Source organism: Ambystoma mexicanum, chromosome 1q, assembly GCF_040938575.1.
Source record: "Ambystoma mexicanum isolate Mex_15411 chromosome 1q, UKY_AmexF1_1, whole genome shotgun sequence".
Lineage (NCBI taxonomy): Eukaryota > Metazoa > Chordata > Amphibia > Caudata > Ambystomatidae > Ambystoma > Ambystoma mexicanum.
In genome coordinates, this window is record NC_090922.1 from 764,604,266 (window position 1) to 764,624,471 (window position 20,206).

The following is a 20,206-nucleotide window of genomic DNA, read 5'->3' on the forward strand; positions in this document are numbered from 1 at the left end:
AGAAACTTGCATCTCCAGAAGCCTACAATCCAGCAGAATTAAGGACATGTGCAGACTTCAACTCCACTGGTGCAGGAAGGAAAGAACCGGAAGATGGACCTTGTCTGTCTACATCCCAAGACTCTGGAACCTCCTCCCAGTCAACATCAGAATTGCCTGTCGCTTCCACAGTTCAGGAAGGAGCACATTACCCTCCTCATCAAGGAATGGCTCCTCCCTAAAACCCACGTCCAAACATTGTTCACTTCCCCTACCGGAGACTGGGTGATCTGCTCCACACTGTTTCCATGCCTAGTTGCTTGTAGAACCCTTGCTGCCAAGTTGCCTGCCCTCCGCTGTTGCTAGCTGCCCACTCCCTTTTTCTCTGCTTCCCTCACCAGGTCCTTCCCCCTATGAATGTAAATTCCCCGTTTCTTCCAAAAGCTAGGTCTGTGCTCAATATATACCCTCATAATAATAATAATACCCCCTGACGATGAATAAATAGCAACAACGACTGAAATAAAGCATCACTTTATGGAATATTATATTTCCAAAATGTGCAGTTGATTTAACATATCTTTTTCTAAGATATGTCAAATCGTATTGCTTTTTGGAGGCCAATATTCACACACGGTTGCCAAATGTATACATTACATATCAATTTAGTAGACTTAGGGCCCATACCCTAACCCCTTTTCCCACCGACGAGCCACCCCAAGGTCCCCTCTTCAATGATGAAGGACTGAATACACTAGTTGCAAATATTACACAAATTATTTGAGAGAGCTTTGTGTAGAGTTGGGCCTTGGGTGGTGGGTAGCAGGGAGGGGATCAGGCCCTTTAAATGTTTTCAGTTGAAAGAGGCCACAAGCCTCCGGGGAGCTGCCAGCAACTGCCACCATGTTGCCAGTTAGCAGTCTTATAACAGCAATATGTTCCTTTCTATGTTATTTTCATTCTAAGGCCTTAAATGTGTGCTTTGCAGTGCTTGCCTTAGAAGTTACGATTGTTGGAGCCCTTCCATCTGGCACTTCTCTCAGGGTATATAGAAGTGTTATCACTGTGTTTCCTTTTAACACTGGTTCCTCCTCATCAGTCACCTGCTGACAAAGAAGAATATGTAGCTCCTCAATGTGTGTGATTATCCCTGCCTATTGAACCCTGGCTGCATTTCTTTGTCTCCATTAGGTTTGCACCCCACGGGTGACGCAGACCTGTTTCTGCTCTAAACAAGAGGGGCCCCCCAACAATCATATTGAAATTGACCCCTGCACATCTTCAGCCTGCCTCATAATGTGTGCAATGGCCAGGGTGTACAAAAAGAAGTTGCAGAACTATGTTCCCTGCTGGCCTGCCCCCGCTCTACAAACCACACACCCCCTTCCACGCACATTCAAACCCCTCATACAAACACACCTGCTGTTTAAGGGAATGTTCAGTGCAGTGCACTGAATAAAGTTTCAAATTCATCCTAATTTTACTTTAAAACTAAATAAACCATTCCGGAATGGTTTCTTTTTCAAATAAAAGTATAGGAACACTAAAACTTTTTTTTAAAGTAGAGGACACCACTCCCACCCAATGAATATCTGGAGAGATATATGCTATACCTAAAATTAACCGGATTCTAACCATGGAAGAATATGTGAAAATGTTATGAGCCAGAGACAAGGCGATTGAGGTTGCAACGATGGGTTTGCCAAATAAAAGGTCACATGTTCTAATACCGTATTTTTTATTGCAAAAATACTCTTCTCACACACACGCTGTGATCATGACACTCTTCATGTTGAATAAATGGCAATGTATTTCTTTGTGAAAAAAAAATGTTAAAACTAAGATGTTGCAGCAATTATATCTTTATCGGGCCACCTCATGTTTTGTCTGAATCTTTCAGGCTACTGGATGATTTGAGTGCAGAATGTTCTCTGAACACATTACTCAGTGCAGAAAAGTGTCCTACATCCCAACCAACCTTCCCTTTTTTCACATTCTCCCAGCCAACATATTTCCAGCTCTAATGCATTCCTATGGGGAAATTAATTTCTCCCGATTTCTCTGACGAAATCTCCCTCCCAGGTATTGGCATGTATGCAGTTGACTTAAAATCGCCTACAATATATATTTGTAAAAAGGTTTAGCGTGGGTGCGGCTGGGTAATGATGGGGAGTCTCCACCGTACGTTACCATAGCTCTCAATTCACACGCTTTTGGCGGGTGTCACCCGCCTTCTAAACAGCTGACTCACCCGCCAAGCCTCCTGCATGCCCATTCATTTCAAAGGGCCTCTCACCCGCCAAAAATAAAATCGGGTGTTTTCACCCGCCTTTGTGACACAAATGGTTGAGAGCTATGCGTTACTGAGGCACTGAATTCGAAAAATGTAAAACGTGTCCAATTGATTTGTCGTGACCTACAGAATCACTTCTGTGTTTCTTAACGAGAATTTCAAGTTGGGGCAGCATTCCACTCTGAGAACACGCCCGAAGGGCCATGCAGATTTTGAAAGGTTGGAATTCGTCTCGCGAGGAGTGACCGTGTCGGCTACACTGAGCACCTCATTGCTTGCGGTAAGGGCGGGACGCTCCTCACGACGATGACGACGAACAGCTCCTTCCTTTCCTCGGCGCTTCCAGTGAGAAGAAAGTGCGCCACAGCCGCGTGCAGAGGCAGGGCGGACGAAACGAGCCCACAGGGCATCGGCTGACGTCAGTCCGTAAGCGCCACGTCAGCCGGTTCCGCCCCTCGCCAACAGTACTCGATGCCGTGGCACTGCCGATTACTGGTGGAGGCTGGGAGCTGAGCGTCGGGTCGTCAGCGATATACCCACTCAGGTAAGCGCGCAGGCTGAGCACAGGGCTACAGAGGCAGCGCCAGCGGCCAGCCTGTGCGTTGCACCGAAGAGAGCATTCGGGGGTATTAGGGATCCCGGACCATCATGATAAACTAGGCAGCAGCAACCCGGAGGAGGCATCAGTACCAGAGGTTAAGAAACGGGGATTATAGCGAGTAACAGAAGCCGGTGGGTAGATCCAAGGGACAGGCACTATTACAAGTGGCAAGTATATGCGGTGCTGAGGAGAAATGAGTATTATAATGTGGGGTAGGAATGCACCTTTTGACTCCCTCTCATTTGCAGAGTGTTACTCTAGTCTACATGTACTCCCATGACATCGCTCAACAAACGCCGCAACCCCCATAGACTTCAATGGGTACACACCCGCGAGAAAGGGGGGGGCGTAAGAGTGCCCACCCTTTAAAGCTTTATCACCATTGACTTAAAGATAGTCATGCCCCACCGACATCTGACTTTACTAACTTTAGAGACCAAATCCTTGGGACAGGAACGAGGAGCAAAAAAATAAATAAATAAATAACCCTCCTCGTGGACGTGTGGATTGCATTACTCAAACTTTTGACTGGAGGTGTTTGGCCCAGGGTTGCTAGGGGATGCGGCGAGATGGCAAGAACCAGTACCTCGCGTATGCAGTGATTGATGTTATACTCTGCACGGGGCAAGCAGTCTCCTCGGTGGTGTTATACTCTGCACGGGGCAAGCAGTCTCCTCGGTGGTATCCAGTGCTTGTGGATGAAAGGGATGTTTGAATGCACGCTCTCTCAACTGCCAGATTTCTACTAGTACGTCTGGAGCCATGGTCATCCCTGATCCTGTGGCCCCCCATGGATCGCTGTATGATCCTTTCAAAAGACATTGCACTGCAAGTGGGATAGCTGAGGTAAGGAATCCCTTGTGCCATGGGAATGGCACCTGAGAGCTTATACTCTTGTACCCTCATTTGGATCGAAATCAGAATTTGATGAGCAGGAGTTAAACGTAGCTCCTGGGTATTGGATATTACTCAATGAGTAAGGATTTACCTCTGGAAAACTGTGAGCTAGTACATAGTGTGGCAGCTCTAACTTCCATATGTGATGCAAACTTCAATAGTGTTTGTTGTATACTGAAGCACATTACGCTTTGGACATCTCCTAGATTAACCCTAAAGCTTCTGTATACACATACCCTAAAACAGAGTTCATGTCATTGAGTATATTTGTCTGGCAGGAGTAGCTGTGGAGATTGAAAGCAAGGTCCTGGGAGCTGTTTGTATCAAGCTAAACAGGTTCTTCTAAGCTACAGGGATGGACTGAATACCTCCCAACTGGTTTGATTAGTGTGCTGTTCCTGGAAGCGATGGAGCGACCTATGCCGTGGGCATAACGTTTTGGGGCATTGGATCCTTTGGTCTCATTCATGATAGTTCAGAGAATAGGGCTCATCAAGACCACCTCTGAGTCCCTGAAGCATGGTAGCTGGGAGAAAGGAACTTCTTGTTCACAGTCCCCACTGCCATGCCGTGGGCCTTGTCCCTTAGGCCCATGGCATGGCAGTATAAAGACACTTGTACCAGCTGGATGCATGTAGCATCTTGTACCTGAGACTTATAAGTTGGGAGCATGGAACGCCTTGCATCAGGGCATAGCAGCAGGGAACCAGGGAAGTTAGGGGTTTTGTGCTAGCCAGCTGGGAAAACAGCATTCCTGGTGCCAGAAGCTGCTGGGGAGCATGGAATGCCTTCTTCTTGGTGGATAGAGATGCATACACCATAGTTCCCAGTGCACCTCAGAGCATGGGTCGTGTGTTTCCCGAATGGCACCTGTGAACCCCTTATGTCAGGCTCCTTGATAAGTACAGTAACTTATCTGTGCATGGAATCCCTCGTGCAGACAGCTAGTTGTGGCACGTTTACAGCACCACAATGGTATAACATCTCTGGCCCTCACGTATTGAATCTTACATAGTCTGCAGGATGCACTCTAACACACCCTGCCACCTCTGCCCCAGCTTGCAAACCTAGACTCTCCGGCAGCACTGAAGCCACACCAGTGTGAGATGTGCGCTTTACCATCTGGCAGCATTGAACCCATTGGGGTTGCAGAACCAATTTTGTCAGGGCTTCTGATAGCATGGGTTGACCTCCTTGTATTCATGGCTTGTTTGTTACAATGGCATCGGAGGTGCGGGGATGTCCCACACTCAGCCAAAAAAAAAGGACCCTGCGTCTCCGGTTCCCATGAACATAAGTGAAGGGAAGTGCCGTCACAGAGGGATGGAGGAGTCTGCGTGCTGCCAAATGGTAAGTAAGGGGGATGGAGTGCTGCGGGTTACGAGAAATGTCCAGAGGAGAGAAAAACAAGTAATTTTCGTTCAAATGACTTTTTTTTTTTTTCTCCCTCTGACATTTCTGATTTGACAAAATCATGGACAACCTAAGCACCAGGGAACATAACATTCTGTATTAGGACTAGGGCAAACTTTGCCCAGGCGTAAAAATGCATTGAAATTTACCTTTTTTGCATTGGGGCAATTTTTGCTGTGGTGTTTATACCATGCCAAACTTCACTTGTCATTGTGCTGTAGTTTTATAATGTGCCCCTGTGCATTTTTTAAATAGGGCAGACTTTGTTCTAGTGTTAATACCGTGCAATTTTGCACTTGCACCAGTGCAACTTTTCTGTAATCTGGCCCTTCGGTACAGTTTCCATTATCTCCTGCTCTCAAATGTCATCCGTTTCTGCTCCTACAACGATGAGAAATAAATTGCGTGTACCTTGTTCTCTTTTCTTCATATCATCTCCCTGCCCAACTATTAAGGTCCCCTCTTTATCGTATAGCGCACACACAGCCCACAGGCATTGTGGTGCTGTTACAGAGGTAAGTAGGCTACTTAGTTACGGTGGTACATACAGAGAATATTAAAGATATAACAACGTCAGGTGAATACGTTATAGTGGTGCATGACAAAGCATATGAGGTGTACAATAGGTTACAGGGAACATGAGTACACAGGCGTGAGGCACAGACTAGGGGTTGTTATAAGAGTTTGTGCACCCATCACCCTGTGCAGTGATGCCTTTTCCGTTCCGTAGATGGGAAAGACCTGCCATTACCATTTGGTCTGCTATCGCACAGGTGAATGTGCATTTTGTTTGCACTGGAATGCGTGCGTTTGCTCATAATCTCACCCCGCTACGCGAATGGATCTGTATCTGACTTATGTATGGTAACGTTTTAATTCCATGATTGCGGTGAACTCGTCCTTTTCTCGTGAGAAACAGCGCAGCAGCACCTAACTGAACACGTGAACGCATCGTTCTCCTAGTGGGGATTTAGCATTCTTTTGTTGGGAGTTATTCGTTTTGTACAGGGATGCGATCTTGTTGACTAGATCAATTTAAATCAACTCATATCGGAGCCTATGGACAGCTAGGCTGTCGCCTGTTCTCGTAAATGGAGATTCAGCCAGCACCAGGGATATGTGCCCTTATTGCCTTTGGGCTCCAGCTCTTCACCCACCCCCCTTCAGATGGCGAGGAGATACAAATATGGGGTGTCTTTTATACTCCTTTCCTCTGCCCGCACTGATAAAGAACATCACGGGCACTTGCTGGGATAAAAAGTGACCTTGTCCAACACGGGGGCAACTTTGTCATCGGTACACAGTGGTTATTAAACTCCCACTATGACCGCATTCAATGGCATGCCTCTCGACCTATTGGATGTCTTAAGGAGGGCGGAGTCAAGTGATTTAGAACCCGGTGCCATTTAAGTCCATGGAAGCAACATCTTTTCCAGGTTTATGACTGTTTGCTGGGAGTGTGAGGCCACTGAAGTCTATGAAATACATGGAGGGTTGTTGCGAGAATGAAAATGAGACCAGACAAGTTTACACCCTCCCCGATCAGTGTGTGAACTGCTGATGGATTTTTAAGAGCATCCATGAACATCCAAATAAGCGCCTTACAATGGCTCTGCTCTGACACAAAGGCACGCCCCATATTGAATCCCTCCAGGCAAAGTTTTGCTCAGATGGTAACCAAATTTACCATATACGGACGTGTGCTCCACCCCCCTTTCTTTATCTGCAATCACCCCTAAGCTAAAAATGTTCCTACAAAAAATGCAGTGCGCTCTTCTTTTTTCATTAAAGGCAACACCCAGTGACGTTGTCGTTGACCATCCTTCACATCGGAAAAGATGGGTGGCTCCGGCGACACTTCCAGTGAGACGTCTTGCCCCACCCAGAGCATGAATGCAGCCGCTGCGTTTCTATAGAGGAGGGAGATTTTCCAACCGCCATCAGAAATGTTTAGCCTGATAGCCTGAAAAGAGGTCTTTTGAGTGCCTCTCTTCCAAATTGCTTGTACATCAGACAATGAACTTCATTTGTTCCTTGATGTTTTGGAGCCTGTTAAAATAAAAAAAAGCTATACCCACCTTGTTAGTGAATGGCAAGGGCCCCTAATGTCACTGAAGGTCCCATTCTGCACTAGAATATCACTGCTACTGTGTTTCCATGGGCATTAGCTTTGTTTCCCTTCGTTTTTGCCCCCTTTCTCCTAGTTTCACATGAATACTGTGTTTGGCCGTTCATGCATCGAAATCAAGATTTGATGAGCAGGAGTTCAATACAGCACCTGGGAATCGGGCCTCGCGTTCTATAAAGGAGCTACTTCCGGACAGGTGCAGAGCCAGCCTCAACATTTTGGGGGGGACTGGATGGCAGTTTTGAAAACTGTTATTGAGACAGGACATTAAACCTATTGCACTACCGATTTGCCCCCTCCCCAAGCCCAGGAGGCTAAGTAGATATTATACCTCTTTTGGCACATTAGATACATCTTTCACTGAACTCAGAGGCATAGCCAGGATTCTGTAGCAAGTGGGGCATGGAGCTAATGTAGTAGGGCCCACACTAAGAAGAGCCCACAGAAGGAAGGGCACTTCATCCCCCAGCCAAATGGACAGGAGTGACAGAGGAGAGGGAGGGTGAACCAATCAAGGGGGCGGAGGGATTGTTCCCTTGAGAAACGTTTTTAAATAATGGGTTAAAATAGTGCATTTTTCAGTACACTTTCTGCAATAAATTGGGTAAAACGCCACACAGTTTACAAACTGTTTTGCGGGGTAAGACATAGTCTGTTGGATGCCAAGCTACCAACAATGCACAGGAGCACTTTCAAACACATTTTCATAATTCCTTTGCCCACTATATGCCAGTACTCGGCAAGTGTACAAAAAGCATGTTCATTATCGATTGTGCTTGCACATGTCCATTCTGGTGCACTTCTATATGCCACTATTCTCACATAGGAAAATACTGAGACTTGATTTGTCCATAATTCCAGTAAGAATACTATAACCAAGCATGTTTATGCTGGCTCTGCCAATACATGCCAGTATCTCCATGTAAGAAAATACCCCTGTTGGCTTTGCCTTGATGTCAGTGGAAAAAAAGCCATTCCACAGTAAGAAAACATATTGTGTGGCTGGCTACACGAGTCCCCCACTCGTCATATAAGAACTCTCATCATGTTGTATTTTCTCCCTAACGGCAGTAAAAAATGTCATGCCACAGTAAAAAAAACATTGCCTGCAGGCTGCACGAATGCCCCACCCCAATGTAAGAGTACTTATGTTGCCTTTGGTCTTAACACCAGTAAGAAAACATGCTCTTGCTGGCTAGCTGTTAAGATGGCTCAGCGGGCCTAGCGCATGCTGTTGTAATCAGAGTATGATTTGCAGGTTCAAATCCTGGCAAGGTCAACTCAGCCTTTCATACTTCAAAGTGATCTCCCTGATCTCTACCCTCCACTACGGACCTTTTACTATTATGCTGCTTTTGCACCTTGTTATCTCTCTCTTGCTCTGTACTGTACTGTGTTTTCCCTGCTCACCAAGTTGTACCAGCACAGTGATACTTGCAGGTTTGATCGCTGTCAACAAATGCAATCAGTTAAGGTTATTTAAATAAGTGCTAACTTTGGTTGGGTGATTTTATGTAAATATGTTCTCCATACAGAGCTTTTGCGAAAGCGCTATATAAAAAACATATTATCATTACACAAATCCCCGCCATATAAGAACACTTATGTTGCACTCATCATGTTAATTTCCCCCATGTAAGAATATGTATGTTGCCTTTGACCTTTACTCCAGTACAATAAAAAGCCAAGTCAAAATAAGGAAACATGCCCTCCCCATGTAAGAACACTCATGTTGGCTTTGCCCTTCATGCGAGTACAACATTCCATGCCACAGTAAGACCCAGCCTGGCCTGCCCCACTGTAGTATTTCCCCCAACCCCACCATCACAAAAAACTCAAGTTGGCTTTCCTTTGCCCAAAAACGGCAGTAAAACATGCCATGCTCTTGTCAAAAAATGTTCATGCTCCAATGCCCCTCCCATGGTCCCATCGTGCATACAGATATACACAGAGATTCAGACACATGCATCCACACAGCTGAACTGTCATTCACAGGAGCACCCATAGTATTTAGACTGTGCGCTCAATTACACGCGCAGTGTATACCATTCACACTGCATTCATTCATGTGTGCACTTACAGACACCTCATAGCATACAAACATACACACACTCCCCCGCATGCATACACGCATACATTCATACATGCGTGTATACATACAATCCCGTATGCACACAAATACACTTTTTTAAAGTTGATGGTAATTATTGAAAGAATGGGCCTTACAAAAGCTGAGCCTGCAGTCAAGCCTTTTGCTGCAACATAGAGGGGTGGGGGGAAAGGTCTACTGATATCCCCATTGCAGGCTTTTGTCCTCTGCCTTTACCTTCACTTCAAAGCCTGTTTTCTCCGAGGTGAGAAATGTGACATGTTCTAGCTCTGAGCCCCCGGGTGGGCGCAACAGCAAAGGGAGGCCTGCTATGTGAAGCTTGGCGCTGCCCCAGCGTCTCGTGCCGTGCGGCCAGTGCCACAATCTACCTTGCATATTCGATGCACACTATTGGGTTTTGGCATATACATAGACCCATTCTGCTTTTAAATACTGGATGTGTCCTAAGGCTCCTTTACAGAATGAGGTGTTTTTGTATCTCAAGAAGGGGCCCGGCGGGCGAAAGTACCTCCTGGAGAGGAAGTTGTGAAGCTAACAAAACTCTTCCTGGCCACACACAGGTGCTAAATCACTCTTCACTGTTTGCATACCTTCTTTTGGAGATTCCTCTTCCCGATATGTGTATTCTGCTCGGAAGTGTGATGTCCCCTTCACAGGCACAGCTGCACATGAATGTTACGTTTCTATTTAAGCTAATTTCACAGAAATGTCTTTCCGAGCCATTATCACAAGTGTGGGGTGGGGGTGGAATTTGCACTCGCCATTGGCCAGTGATAATTGACTCCTGCCGAGTAAGTAAATGGTGTGCTGTGTATTTGCAGGATTGATGTGGCGAGTGACCTTTTGTGTCTGACTTATAACTTGCAGCTTGGCATCTTTACCTCATTTAAATGCATTGTCTCCCCAATCCCATAATTTGCCTTGCTTTCTATTAAAGCGTACCACACCCTCGCGCGTCTTCCCCCTTTTAGCGCAGCCTTAACTATTTGTGTTGTTTGGTGGGATTTACTTACATAGGAATAATAGTGCCCTGATGCCCAAAGACCTGCCATGCACTGCAAGACTGACCACACAGGTGCAAAAGGATCCTGGATCCTTCAGGCTAGGTACAGCTTCCAACTACCCATTTTAAATTGGGGGGGGGGGGGAGCCTTCCTTAATCAATATCTTTTTTTGAAAGATGGCAACTGTAAGAGGTCACAACCCCTGATTACAAAACAAGAGTTTGAAATCTGTTTTTCGTAAGGCATATCTGAGATTTGTGCCCCATTAAGAGCACTTGGCATGCCTGTAGAGCCCCCCAAGCATGACCTGCTGATGTGTTTAGCTCTGCTCAGACACAGCTGCTTGGAGCATGAGAGGTGTGAGTTGTGCTTCTGTGCTCATTAAGTCCCTACTGTGCCCCGTTAGTTAATAGGGGTGGGGTTTTATAAGTATGCCTGCACATTGGCAATCTGTCTCAAACAATCGAGTGTTTCGACTGCTGAAAATATATTGAATAGATGTGACTTCCTCCTACTCCCAACACACCTCGTGTTGGAAACCGTGACTTAGGGTTAGAGGCGTTCTGTGACTCGCTCATTCTTACAGTGACCGCAGATTCACATGGTATTGACAGCCCACTGCACTGGAAACCTTTAAATGCTCACCTACGCTGTTCTGTTTTCTGCTTTAGACACTGCGTGAAATCCTGGTCCATAGTGGCGGCCAACATGGACGTAAGCAAGCTGCACCAAAGGCTAATAGAAGCCGGCCAGGGCCACCTGCTTCAGTACTGGGAAGAGCTCCCCAGCGATCAGCAACTGGAACTTGTGGACGAGCTCCAGGGTATGGACTTTGCAGAGCTGAATGTGTTCTTCCAGAGGGCTATGAAAGGTTTTGGACTCTCTGCCAACCAGGAGAAAGTGGATGCACGGATGGAGGCCGTACCCAAGAACGTGTTGGGCAGTGCCACCAGAGACGGCGACTGGCTTCAAGAGTGGGAAAGGGAAGGTATGTTTCTTTGTGCACAAGAAAGGACATATGTGATTTTATGAACCTGGTCTAGGGTATCCTGTTTTGCTAATTGCATGGTCCTTGCTTACTGTGACCACATTGACTCCCAGGAATTGCCCTCCCTGTCGGAACTTGTTCAAATTATTCATATCTGTTTACGTGATCTAAAGATCTATGGCTGACTGCTACCTTTTGAACCCCCAGTAATCGCAGCTTTTGTTGTTCTTATGTCTATTTCATCATATATATATATATATATATATATATATATATATATATATATATATATATATATATATATATATATATATATATATATATATAATTTGTATTCCTTCATCCCACAATTGTCAACAGACACTGCTTATGCAGCCTTCAGTCCTGTGTCTATAAGAAAAACGAGAGTACATTGCTGCCTGCTGAGGCTGGCCACTTTGCTTTTCGTGGGCTTCCTGGGCTGCCCAGTTCCTCTTTCCAAGCAGACCTCTATGGTTGCCTACGTGTCTCTCTATGCAGTCCTCCTGGGCTACTCGCATGGCTGTCAATGCAGGCCTTTGTACAAGGAGTAATGAGAGAGGGGTACAACCTACTGTATTTCTACAAACGTGTTCAGTTTTCTACTTTACTCAATGCGTGTGTGTAATTTCGAATGTCTCATAGTTAAAACTTCTGGTGCATATGGGTATAGCCCCCAGGCCTATGTAGACTCAATACAATTATTGTTCAAAACAGACTGATGTTGCCAACAGGTAACCTATTCGCACTCTTCACGTACATAGTCCCTTTACAGTTTTACTACAATTTTGCCTTTTCGATATGAGTTTTAGATGACACAAAGTTATTTGATGATGGATATTTGTAACATTTTCAAAAACTTCAGAAGCTGTTTTTGAAAGTTTTCTGAAGTTATTTGATGGATATATGGAATGGACAACATTTTTGTAAAACTGTAAAGGGACTCTTGTCAGTGAAGAGTGCAAATGGGTTACCTGTTGGCAACAACAGGCTGTTTGAACAATGTCAATGTGGGCCTCTCGTGAGGGCCACTTATCTCCATACAGTTCTCTGGGGCAGTTGAATGGATGTGCAGGTGGGCCTTCTTGACTGTCCTCGTGTCCCTCTCCATATGTACTTCACGGGTAGCTGACATTTTTGTTGCAGTTAGCCTCCATGTTGTAAACATGCCTCCTTTCATGCACTGGGTCGCGGGCTGCCCAAGTGCCTCGTTCCATGCAAAAATGATGGGCTACCTGCGCATCGCTAATGCTGCCCTTCACGGCTGATTACATGGCACTCGGTGTTTGGGTCATTAGCTGGCAACTTGCCTCTCTCCTTGTGGCCCTTAGGGGTGGTTATTTGACTGTGTGATCGAGCAGTCTGCCCATACTCTCTCTCCTGATCTGCTTACTTGCCAATTCTCTCTCTCCATGCTGCCCCTCTACCGTGGCTGGTTGACTAGCCCTTTCAATCCTGTTCTCTTAGCCTGTTCCCAAATCTTCCTTTACCGGACTCCCTTGAGATCTTTGCACCACTCGCTTGGACGAATTCTAATTCTTTCGTCTGGTTGTAATCCAACCCATTGATTGCCGTTTTTGCAAAACCAACTGAGATCTAGAGAAAAGAGTTTCACATTCTGACAGGCGTCCAGTAAACGCTGGAATACAGGTTGCAGCATATAGTGGAGATCTAAGTTGGTCTTCATTCTTGAGATGTTGACGTGTTGTTATTGACGATCGCCTACAGTAAATGCCAGTATAGCTTCCGTTTGTCTTCACTATCACTTGCCAGTTCTCACTAAACTGAAAGAGGCAGAAGTTTTAAGTATAGTTAGTCGAAGAAATCGTGTATCGAGACCTCAGAACAGTGAAACGTGTGGCGAATAATGTGGCATGCTTGGAGTATCTTTAGATATTTACAGCTGCATAACCAAAGCTTTAACTTTGCACAAAATACAAATTTTTCTAACTTAATTATTATGCTTAATTATTATGCTTAGGAGGTGCAATGCAGTGGTTGTTGCAGAAGTAATGATGGAAAAAACGTAGCCCAGACTGGCAATTCATTCTCTTAGAGAAAATAAGACTTTTCACTTTAAACTCCACTGGGCAAAGCAAGAGTATGGCTGGAATGCAGGCCTGGCAAGGCCACGTTGTCGACAGAGACATTAACCAATCTTGCCTATTCTTAGGAAGCCTTCTCTTGACCCAGGTCTTCCTAGTAGTATCTCTCTTCTTCCCTTTCTTTCAAACTTCTGGAAAGAGCTGTTTACTTTCAGCTATGCCCAATTTGGGATTCTAATTCTCTTCTCACCCCCTTTTAATCTTGGTTCAGTTCTGCACATTCCACTGAAACAGCTTTTTACATGCCAGTAACTTCCTTAACCCTTATCATGCTAAGAAATCTCCTCTTTTAATTTCTCCATGATATAACAACATGCTTTTGACATGGTGACGGCGGATCACCCTGTTTATGTTCTCTCTCGTTGCTTGGTATTTTTTCTGGTGTTGCTTTGTCCTGGTTTTCGTCCTTATCTCTCCAGCCGCACATATTTAGTTTCTTGAGTTGGGACGATTTCCAACACACTTCTTCTGCACTACAGAGTTCCACAAGCTTCCTCCCTAAACCCTTTGCTCGTTTCATTATGTACCATTCCTCTTCTATTATTTAGTTGTTTGACTACTATTGTCACTTCTATGCTGATGCCTCTCAAAACCTATTTCTGTTTCCTTCCTTCTCTAATTAACTTAATTCCTCTGTTTCTAATAGTCTTTCAGCTATTAAGGCTCGGATGCTTTCTCCTTCTTTGTAACTCTTTGAAAACTGAGATTTTTTTTTCCTGCTCCTTTACCTATTCCCCTCCTTCATTCATTTCCTTCTATCCTGTCTCTCCCTGTCGACTCCTGCTTATAGTCGACAGGTCTGTGTTGGCTTTGATTTTTCTCTTTCTTTTCTTCACACCACCTTTCATCTTTCTCGGACCTCTTCTCTATTAGTTTTACAATATTCATAGAATTAACACTCCACGACTCCACACAACAGCATTGCCGAACCCGGCCAAGTACGGCTATTCAGCCCTCTGGCACCCACACTTGGGAGGACCAGCCCATTCCACCTGAAAACTCAACCACCAAACCCAATTGGCCTTGAAAAAGACTTAGGTTGAAACGCGCGTCGGCTGTGTAACATATCATCATGTTATGAATATTACATTTACATCCAATGATGTCTTTCATTGGTGCTGATTATAACAAGGAATAAACCTATAAATCTCATGTTTAACACACCAACAACCTGGACCATCTATTTTCTTGTGCAAACTACCTACAAACAAATACTGGACTATCAAACCCAACCAGCGCCTTTCCAGTCCAAAAGTTTGTCACTCCCCCCACAATCTTTCTAGACAGTAGGAACCTCGGAGTTGGTTCCTTGACAAACTATGACTCTGGCTGCAGGTCTAACTCAACTAACAACCAAATAAAGGGTGCGCAGGAGAGAGGGAGTCCCGCCACAAACTCCACTCTTCCAATTAACACTTTTTTAGCTGCCAGACCTCTAATTCTGCCTATGGTGTTCCCGCCACTTGATTATTGTGCCTTTATGCTGGCCTTACGTCTGGCGCTCTTCTCTCTATTTTTAATTCTTCCATTCATTGTCATTGTGTGCTTCTGCTGCGCCGTTCCCACATTGTACATTTCTCTATATTGGCACCCTTTCCCTGCCTGTCTTTTGTTTTGCATTCTGTATATTCTTTGCCTGTGTATCCATGGCCTTGCCCCTCCTTATCTTTCCTCTTTGATTTCTACCTATGTATATTCACCTGTCGTTTTCAGTCGTTCCACGTGCAGTCTCATTTTCATTCTTTTGCTCTTAAACTCAAGACTTATCTGCCGCTTTACTTTCGTTCCTCTACCACATTTTCTATTTTTCGCTCTTCCCTCAGAGAACATCTTCGTTTTTGAATCAAATGAAAGGCAAGTTTTAATTTTTTTTATTTTTTACAAATTTTTACTAACTGAAAATGTAATGCTGTGAAGGTAAGATGCATCCGCTTTTGAAATCCCATTGACTTCATCAGGATAAAATGAGCAGCACAAAACACAGAGCTGGACATAGATGCAAATAATAATTCACTTTAACACCCCATTGGCTGCAAGAAACAGTATGCAGGGAATGTAATCCTGGATGACCCCTTTATCTACAGGGCAATGCATTTGGGATAGAAAAAGGCACTTGAAAAATGTTCTCTCAATTTGTGCAGCTCCAATGCTGGTAAATTGAATTTACTGCATGGCCATGTTATTCATCCAGTGTTTTGCATGTAATGTGTCTGATATGGACACAGAATGAAAAAAACATTGATGCTATTGTAGAGAAATTCCGAAATGTACCAGTTCAAGGCACACGGTTGCAGAAATGTTTCACCCCTTCTTACACTGTCTAACGTTGGTCACAAGTACAGTTGTCCTTGAACCACACTGAATGCGTCTCTCTAGCCCAAAGAATTGTGTGCAGCGATTGCAATGCACCACACAGCCTAAGTATTGCACACTGTACTAGACAGTTGAAACTAAAACATAGTCAGTAGCAAGTGTATGTTTTTGCAGCCTCCATGCTCTGCTACGGCCTTACAGTAGATCAACGAGAGATGCCCCTAACGTTCTACATGTGATGGAACAATACAGAAATGTTCCCAAAGCTTGTATGGTACAATGTCCAATTTTATCTTACCATGCTTCATTTTCGACACTGCCTTTCTGGCTTGCATACAAAGTGTAAAATGCCAAAATACGTTACCACTGTAAACATTGTGCCATGTCCACTGCTTGATGAGCGTGTCTCTTGTTCGATAATGGGTAACAATTATTTGAGCTTAGACATCCAAGGTTGCTATGTTGGTGCCTATGCCCTCTCAGGGTTCTGCAACATTGTGTCCAACAGCTGCATGTTAGTGGTGTAGTTGCAGGTTATTTTCTGGCACTGTCACTGTGGTTGCCTTGGCTCCCAGTTGGCTATAGTGTGTCGTAAACCCTAGCTCTATGTTCAGACAACCATTTTTTTGAGGTGGAGCATCTTCAAGTATTTGAGCTCCCACAATCTTCTTTGTGAGCTATACTGAGGGTCACATTTCAGTAACATCACTGCAGTGTGTACCCGTCCTGTGTGTAATGTTGACAAACTACGTGTTACGGTCTGACCGTTGAAGATGGATGCTGAATGATCTGCACAACCATTTTCTCGTGGCACATGTATACAAAGCATTAACAGAAATAACACAGGTGCCCAGTGTGTGAGTGGTCTTAATGGGCGTAGGGGTGAGAAGGTGAAGCCGTAATACACTGTTGCGCAACTCCTTTAAGCACGGTTGTACATTAAATACAATGGGCGGTTTCATTGAAATACTTCATTTTTGTATCTCTGTGCTCCTTGGTAAAGAAACTGTATCTGGTGGAGATTAAGACAAATCCTAGCCTTCACATTTTGCTCAATTACAAAATCATAGAGATTACCTCCTTCTTTGGAAGAAAACATTTGGAAACTTGTTCTGTAATATCTTTAAGTAATTCTCAAGATGATTTATTGGTTCAATCACCCTCCCACGCCCTAATCTCAACCTGAGCCCAGTGACGCACCAAGGGAGTGAAACTGCGTGATACGTTTTACGAGCAACCGGTTTGACACCTTAAACACAGGGGTAAATATTTCAAGTCTATTATCACTTGCCAATGGCTTGTGGTGAGTGCAATTTTGAAGTCTAGTTAAACAGCACAACCTATACGGTTGTATTCCTTCTGGACATTTGTAAGCAGCCCTACAGATAAGGGGTGTATTGGACACTTTTTTGCCCCAAAAATATGCAAACGCTTCCCAAAAAATTAAAATGGAGAGTACAAATACTGCCAAATAAAATAGTAAACAGGCACATGGAACCTTGCGCCCCTGTTTTCACTTGCGTAGCTCCATGGCTATGTCTGGACCAGTAGTGCACTTAATAACACAGACAGAAACTACTATTATAACTGCCTCATCGAAAGATGTAAACCTGTATCTTTCAATTTGCATGAATAACTTGAGTGCAAAGACATTATTACAAAACATTCGTGTTTTCCACTTAAAACATTTTTACATGCTTCTAAAAAATACTCCCATTGGAAATTGTGTCAGGCTCCAACCTTCAAGCGCAGGAGTGGTACGAACCAACCACCCCCTCCGCGGTCTGGGTGCCTGCAAGTCACAGCTAACACAGACCTCCGAGACCCCGGCGGGGAAAGCGGGTTAGGGAATCGTTGGTTGGACAGGAACTGGTTTTCAGGATAACCGGAAAAAAGGGTTAGGAGAGGGAAGGTGGACAGGACTGGGGGAGTCAGGGTAAATACAAACTAACAATTAAACATGCATACCCAAACCAGCATATACATTACATGCCCACATTACAGACTGTCATCAATGAGGCAATTGGAGCAAAAGGACTTATCTCTGTTTTTGAGTGCTGGCCTCCTGCCTGCGCACTCTCAGGTCCGGTCTCCGGAGCAGATAAATGCTGCAAAGAGTTATGTGATACAACCTTGTGGGTTTTTCCTCACACACACAACAGATGCATCCAGTGGGTAAACGACATTCCTTCATGCACCCCCACTCATCCCCAAATTGCCACTTTCTAACTTGTATGCCCCCTTGAGTGGGTTTCACCCTGATATGCGGTTAGGCCGCACGTGGCCCCGCAGTTCACACTGATCCACGTGTTAATATGCACACTTAGATTAAATAAACGTGCCGCTAGCCGCACGTGGCGCAGTGCGACTTCAGTACAAGCCACGCCGTGTTCCCAGTTGCAGTTCCCTTAGCTGGTGCACATGGCTAATTATGCATGCAAATAATATGCACTGCTCATGGGATCGCTGCGCTTCGGTGCGAGTCTTGCGCGGGTCTTAGCTTTGGATTAATGGCTGCTACATGCTGCACTTATCTTTTGCCGAACAAGGGGACTTCATGAGTCTGGGCGGTGCCCCCTTGCGTGTGCCCCGCTTCGCGTAGGAGATTCCTGACTGTTTGCCCCTGAACGGGGCTTTGCTGCCCAAGCGCGTGTTTCTCAGTATGTGCTGCAGCTGCTCCCCTGCGCTTGCGGTACTTATCTCAGGCGTATGAGGGGCCCGGGTGATGGCTGGCTGGGGTGTGGCCCCTCGTGTGTGTCCCCTTCCTCGGAGCTGCAATGAACACGTCCTCTTCGTTCGGGAGTTCAAGCACAAGCCCCGTGCTAACGTGCGCGCGCGGATGTGCTCCACCCAACGTGGGTGGGGTTTTGTAGTTCCCGGCCCAGGGCCTGCTGGGAAGTGAAGTTTGTAGGCCTTTGTTCCTGCAAAGAGGGCACAGAAGCCTCCTATAAGGCAATATCCATTTGCGCTGGGGTTTTTTGTATTTCCCCATATGTGGACCATGTCCACAGCTCACTCCAGGCTCCCCTCTACACAATCCCAATGCCTGCACCCTGACAGTACCCCCCCACCCCCCCGCACAGAAGGCTCTGGGTTTGGGTTTCCCTGGGTAATTTCGGTGAAATGCTCTAATCAACCTGGGCGCATGCACATTGCAGGCCGGCTCCCAAGACCGGTCCTCCGGGCCATATCCCACCCAATCAATAAAGTAATACAAACCATTTTTTCGGTGCTGAGTATTCAGGATTGCCCTAACCTCATATTCAGGGTGTCCCTGGACTAATATTGGAGGTGGTTTCTTAGTAGGGACAGTGAAGGGTGCAGGTTTCAATAGGGATACATGAAAGGTGGGGTGGATCTTCATTTGTTTTGGCAAGGCCATCTTTACTGCCACCGGATTAATCACGGCAGAGATGGTAAAGGGACCCAGATATCGCGGTTGCAATTTACGTGGGCCGGACATTTTAATATTGCGTGTGGATAGCCAAACGCGGTCCCCTTGTTTATATGGAGGGCTTTGTCTCCTTTTCAAATCGGCGTAATGTTTGTATGTCTGTTTTGCAGCATCTAAATTTTTTTGTATACTAGACCAGACTTGTTGTGCATAAACATGATGCCCCCTGAGTGTGGGTATATCCTCCAGGGATGGGCTGGGAGCTGTGGGCAAAACCCTAGGGTGGAAACCATAAACCCCGAAGAATGGGGTATGTTTCGTGGAACTGTGGAGAGCATTGTTGTACGCTATTTCTGCTAACCATACATACTGAACCCACAAAGTTCCAGTGTCTGCAGTGTAGCAGCGTAAGTACTGCTCCAGGCCCTGGTTTAACCTCTCGGTTTGTCCATCGGTTTCTGGGTGGTATCCCGAGGACAAACTTACTTCCATACCAATTAACTGGCAAAAGGCGCGCCAGAAGCGGGAGGTGAACTGTGGACCACAATCAGTAATTACTCGTGTTGGAAGTCCATGCAGTCGCACTACGTTTTGTAAGAACAGTTCCGCTAATTCCCCAGCTGTGGGTACCCCTTTACATGGAATAAAGTGACCCATTTTTGTGAGCGAATCAACCACTACCAAAATGGAAGTGTATTTTTGGACAGGTGGTAAGTCCACAATTAAGTCCATGGTAACAGTGTGCCACGGGGTAGGGGGAGTTGGCAAGGGTTGTAGTAATCCCGCCGGTTTTTGATGGCTGGACTTCTGTCTTCCACAAACGTCGCATTCTGTCACGTATTTGCGCACATCCCGTAGCAGTGTAGGCCACCAAAAATGCTGAGCCACGTTCCGTTGGGTTTTGGCTACACCTGGATGACCCGCGGTAGTGGCATCATGGCACCATTGCATAACCTCCTTTCT

At 45.5% G+C, this 20,206-nt stretch overlaps 1 protein-coding gene across 3 annotated transcripts in view; it reads left to right on the forward strand.

Moving 5' to 3' along the window:
- The first annotated feature begins 2,629 nt into the window (after positions 1 to 2,629).
- The window catches only part of UAP1 (UDP-N-acetylglucosamine pyrophosphorylase 1), a 117,582-nt gene continuing 100,005 nt past the window's right edge, over positions 2,630 to 20,206 (forward strand). Inside the window, exons 1-2 of one of the 3 annotated variants that reach the window (XM_069641349.1) lie at positions 2,630 to 2,816; positions 11,097 to 11,413. In XM_069641349.1, the coding sequence (XP_069497450.1) occupies positions 11,134 to 11,413 (280 nt within the window). In that variant the 5' untranslated portion in view covers positions 2,630 to 2,816; positions 11,097 to 11,133. Of the gene's footprint in view, positions 3,005 to 11,096; positions 11,414 to 20,206 lie in introns of all 3 variants that reach the window. The other 2 variants (XM_069641351.1, XM_069641350.1) reach the window with 2 other exon arrangements.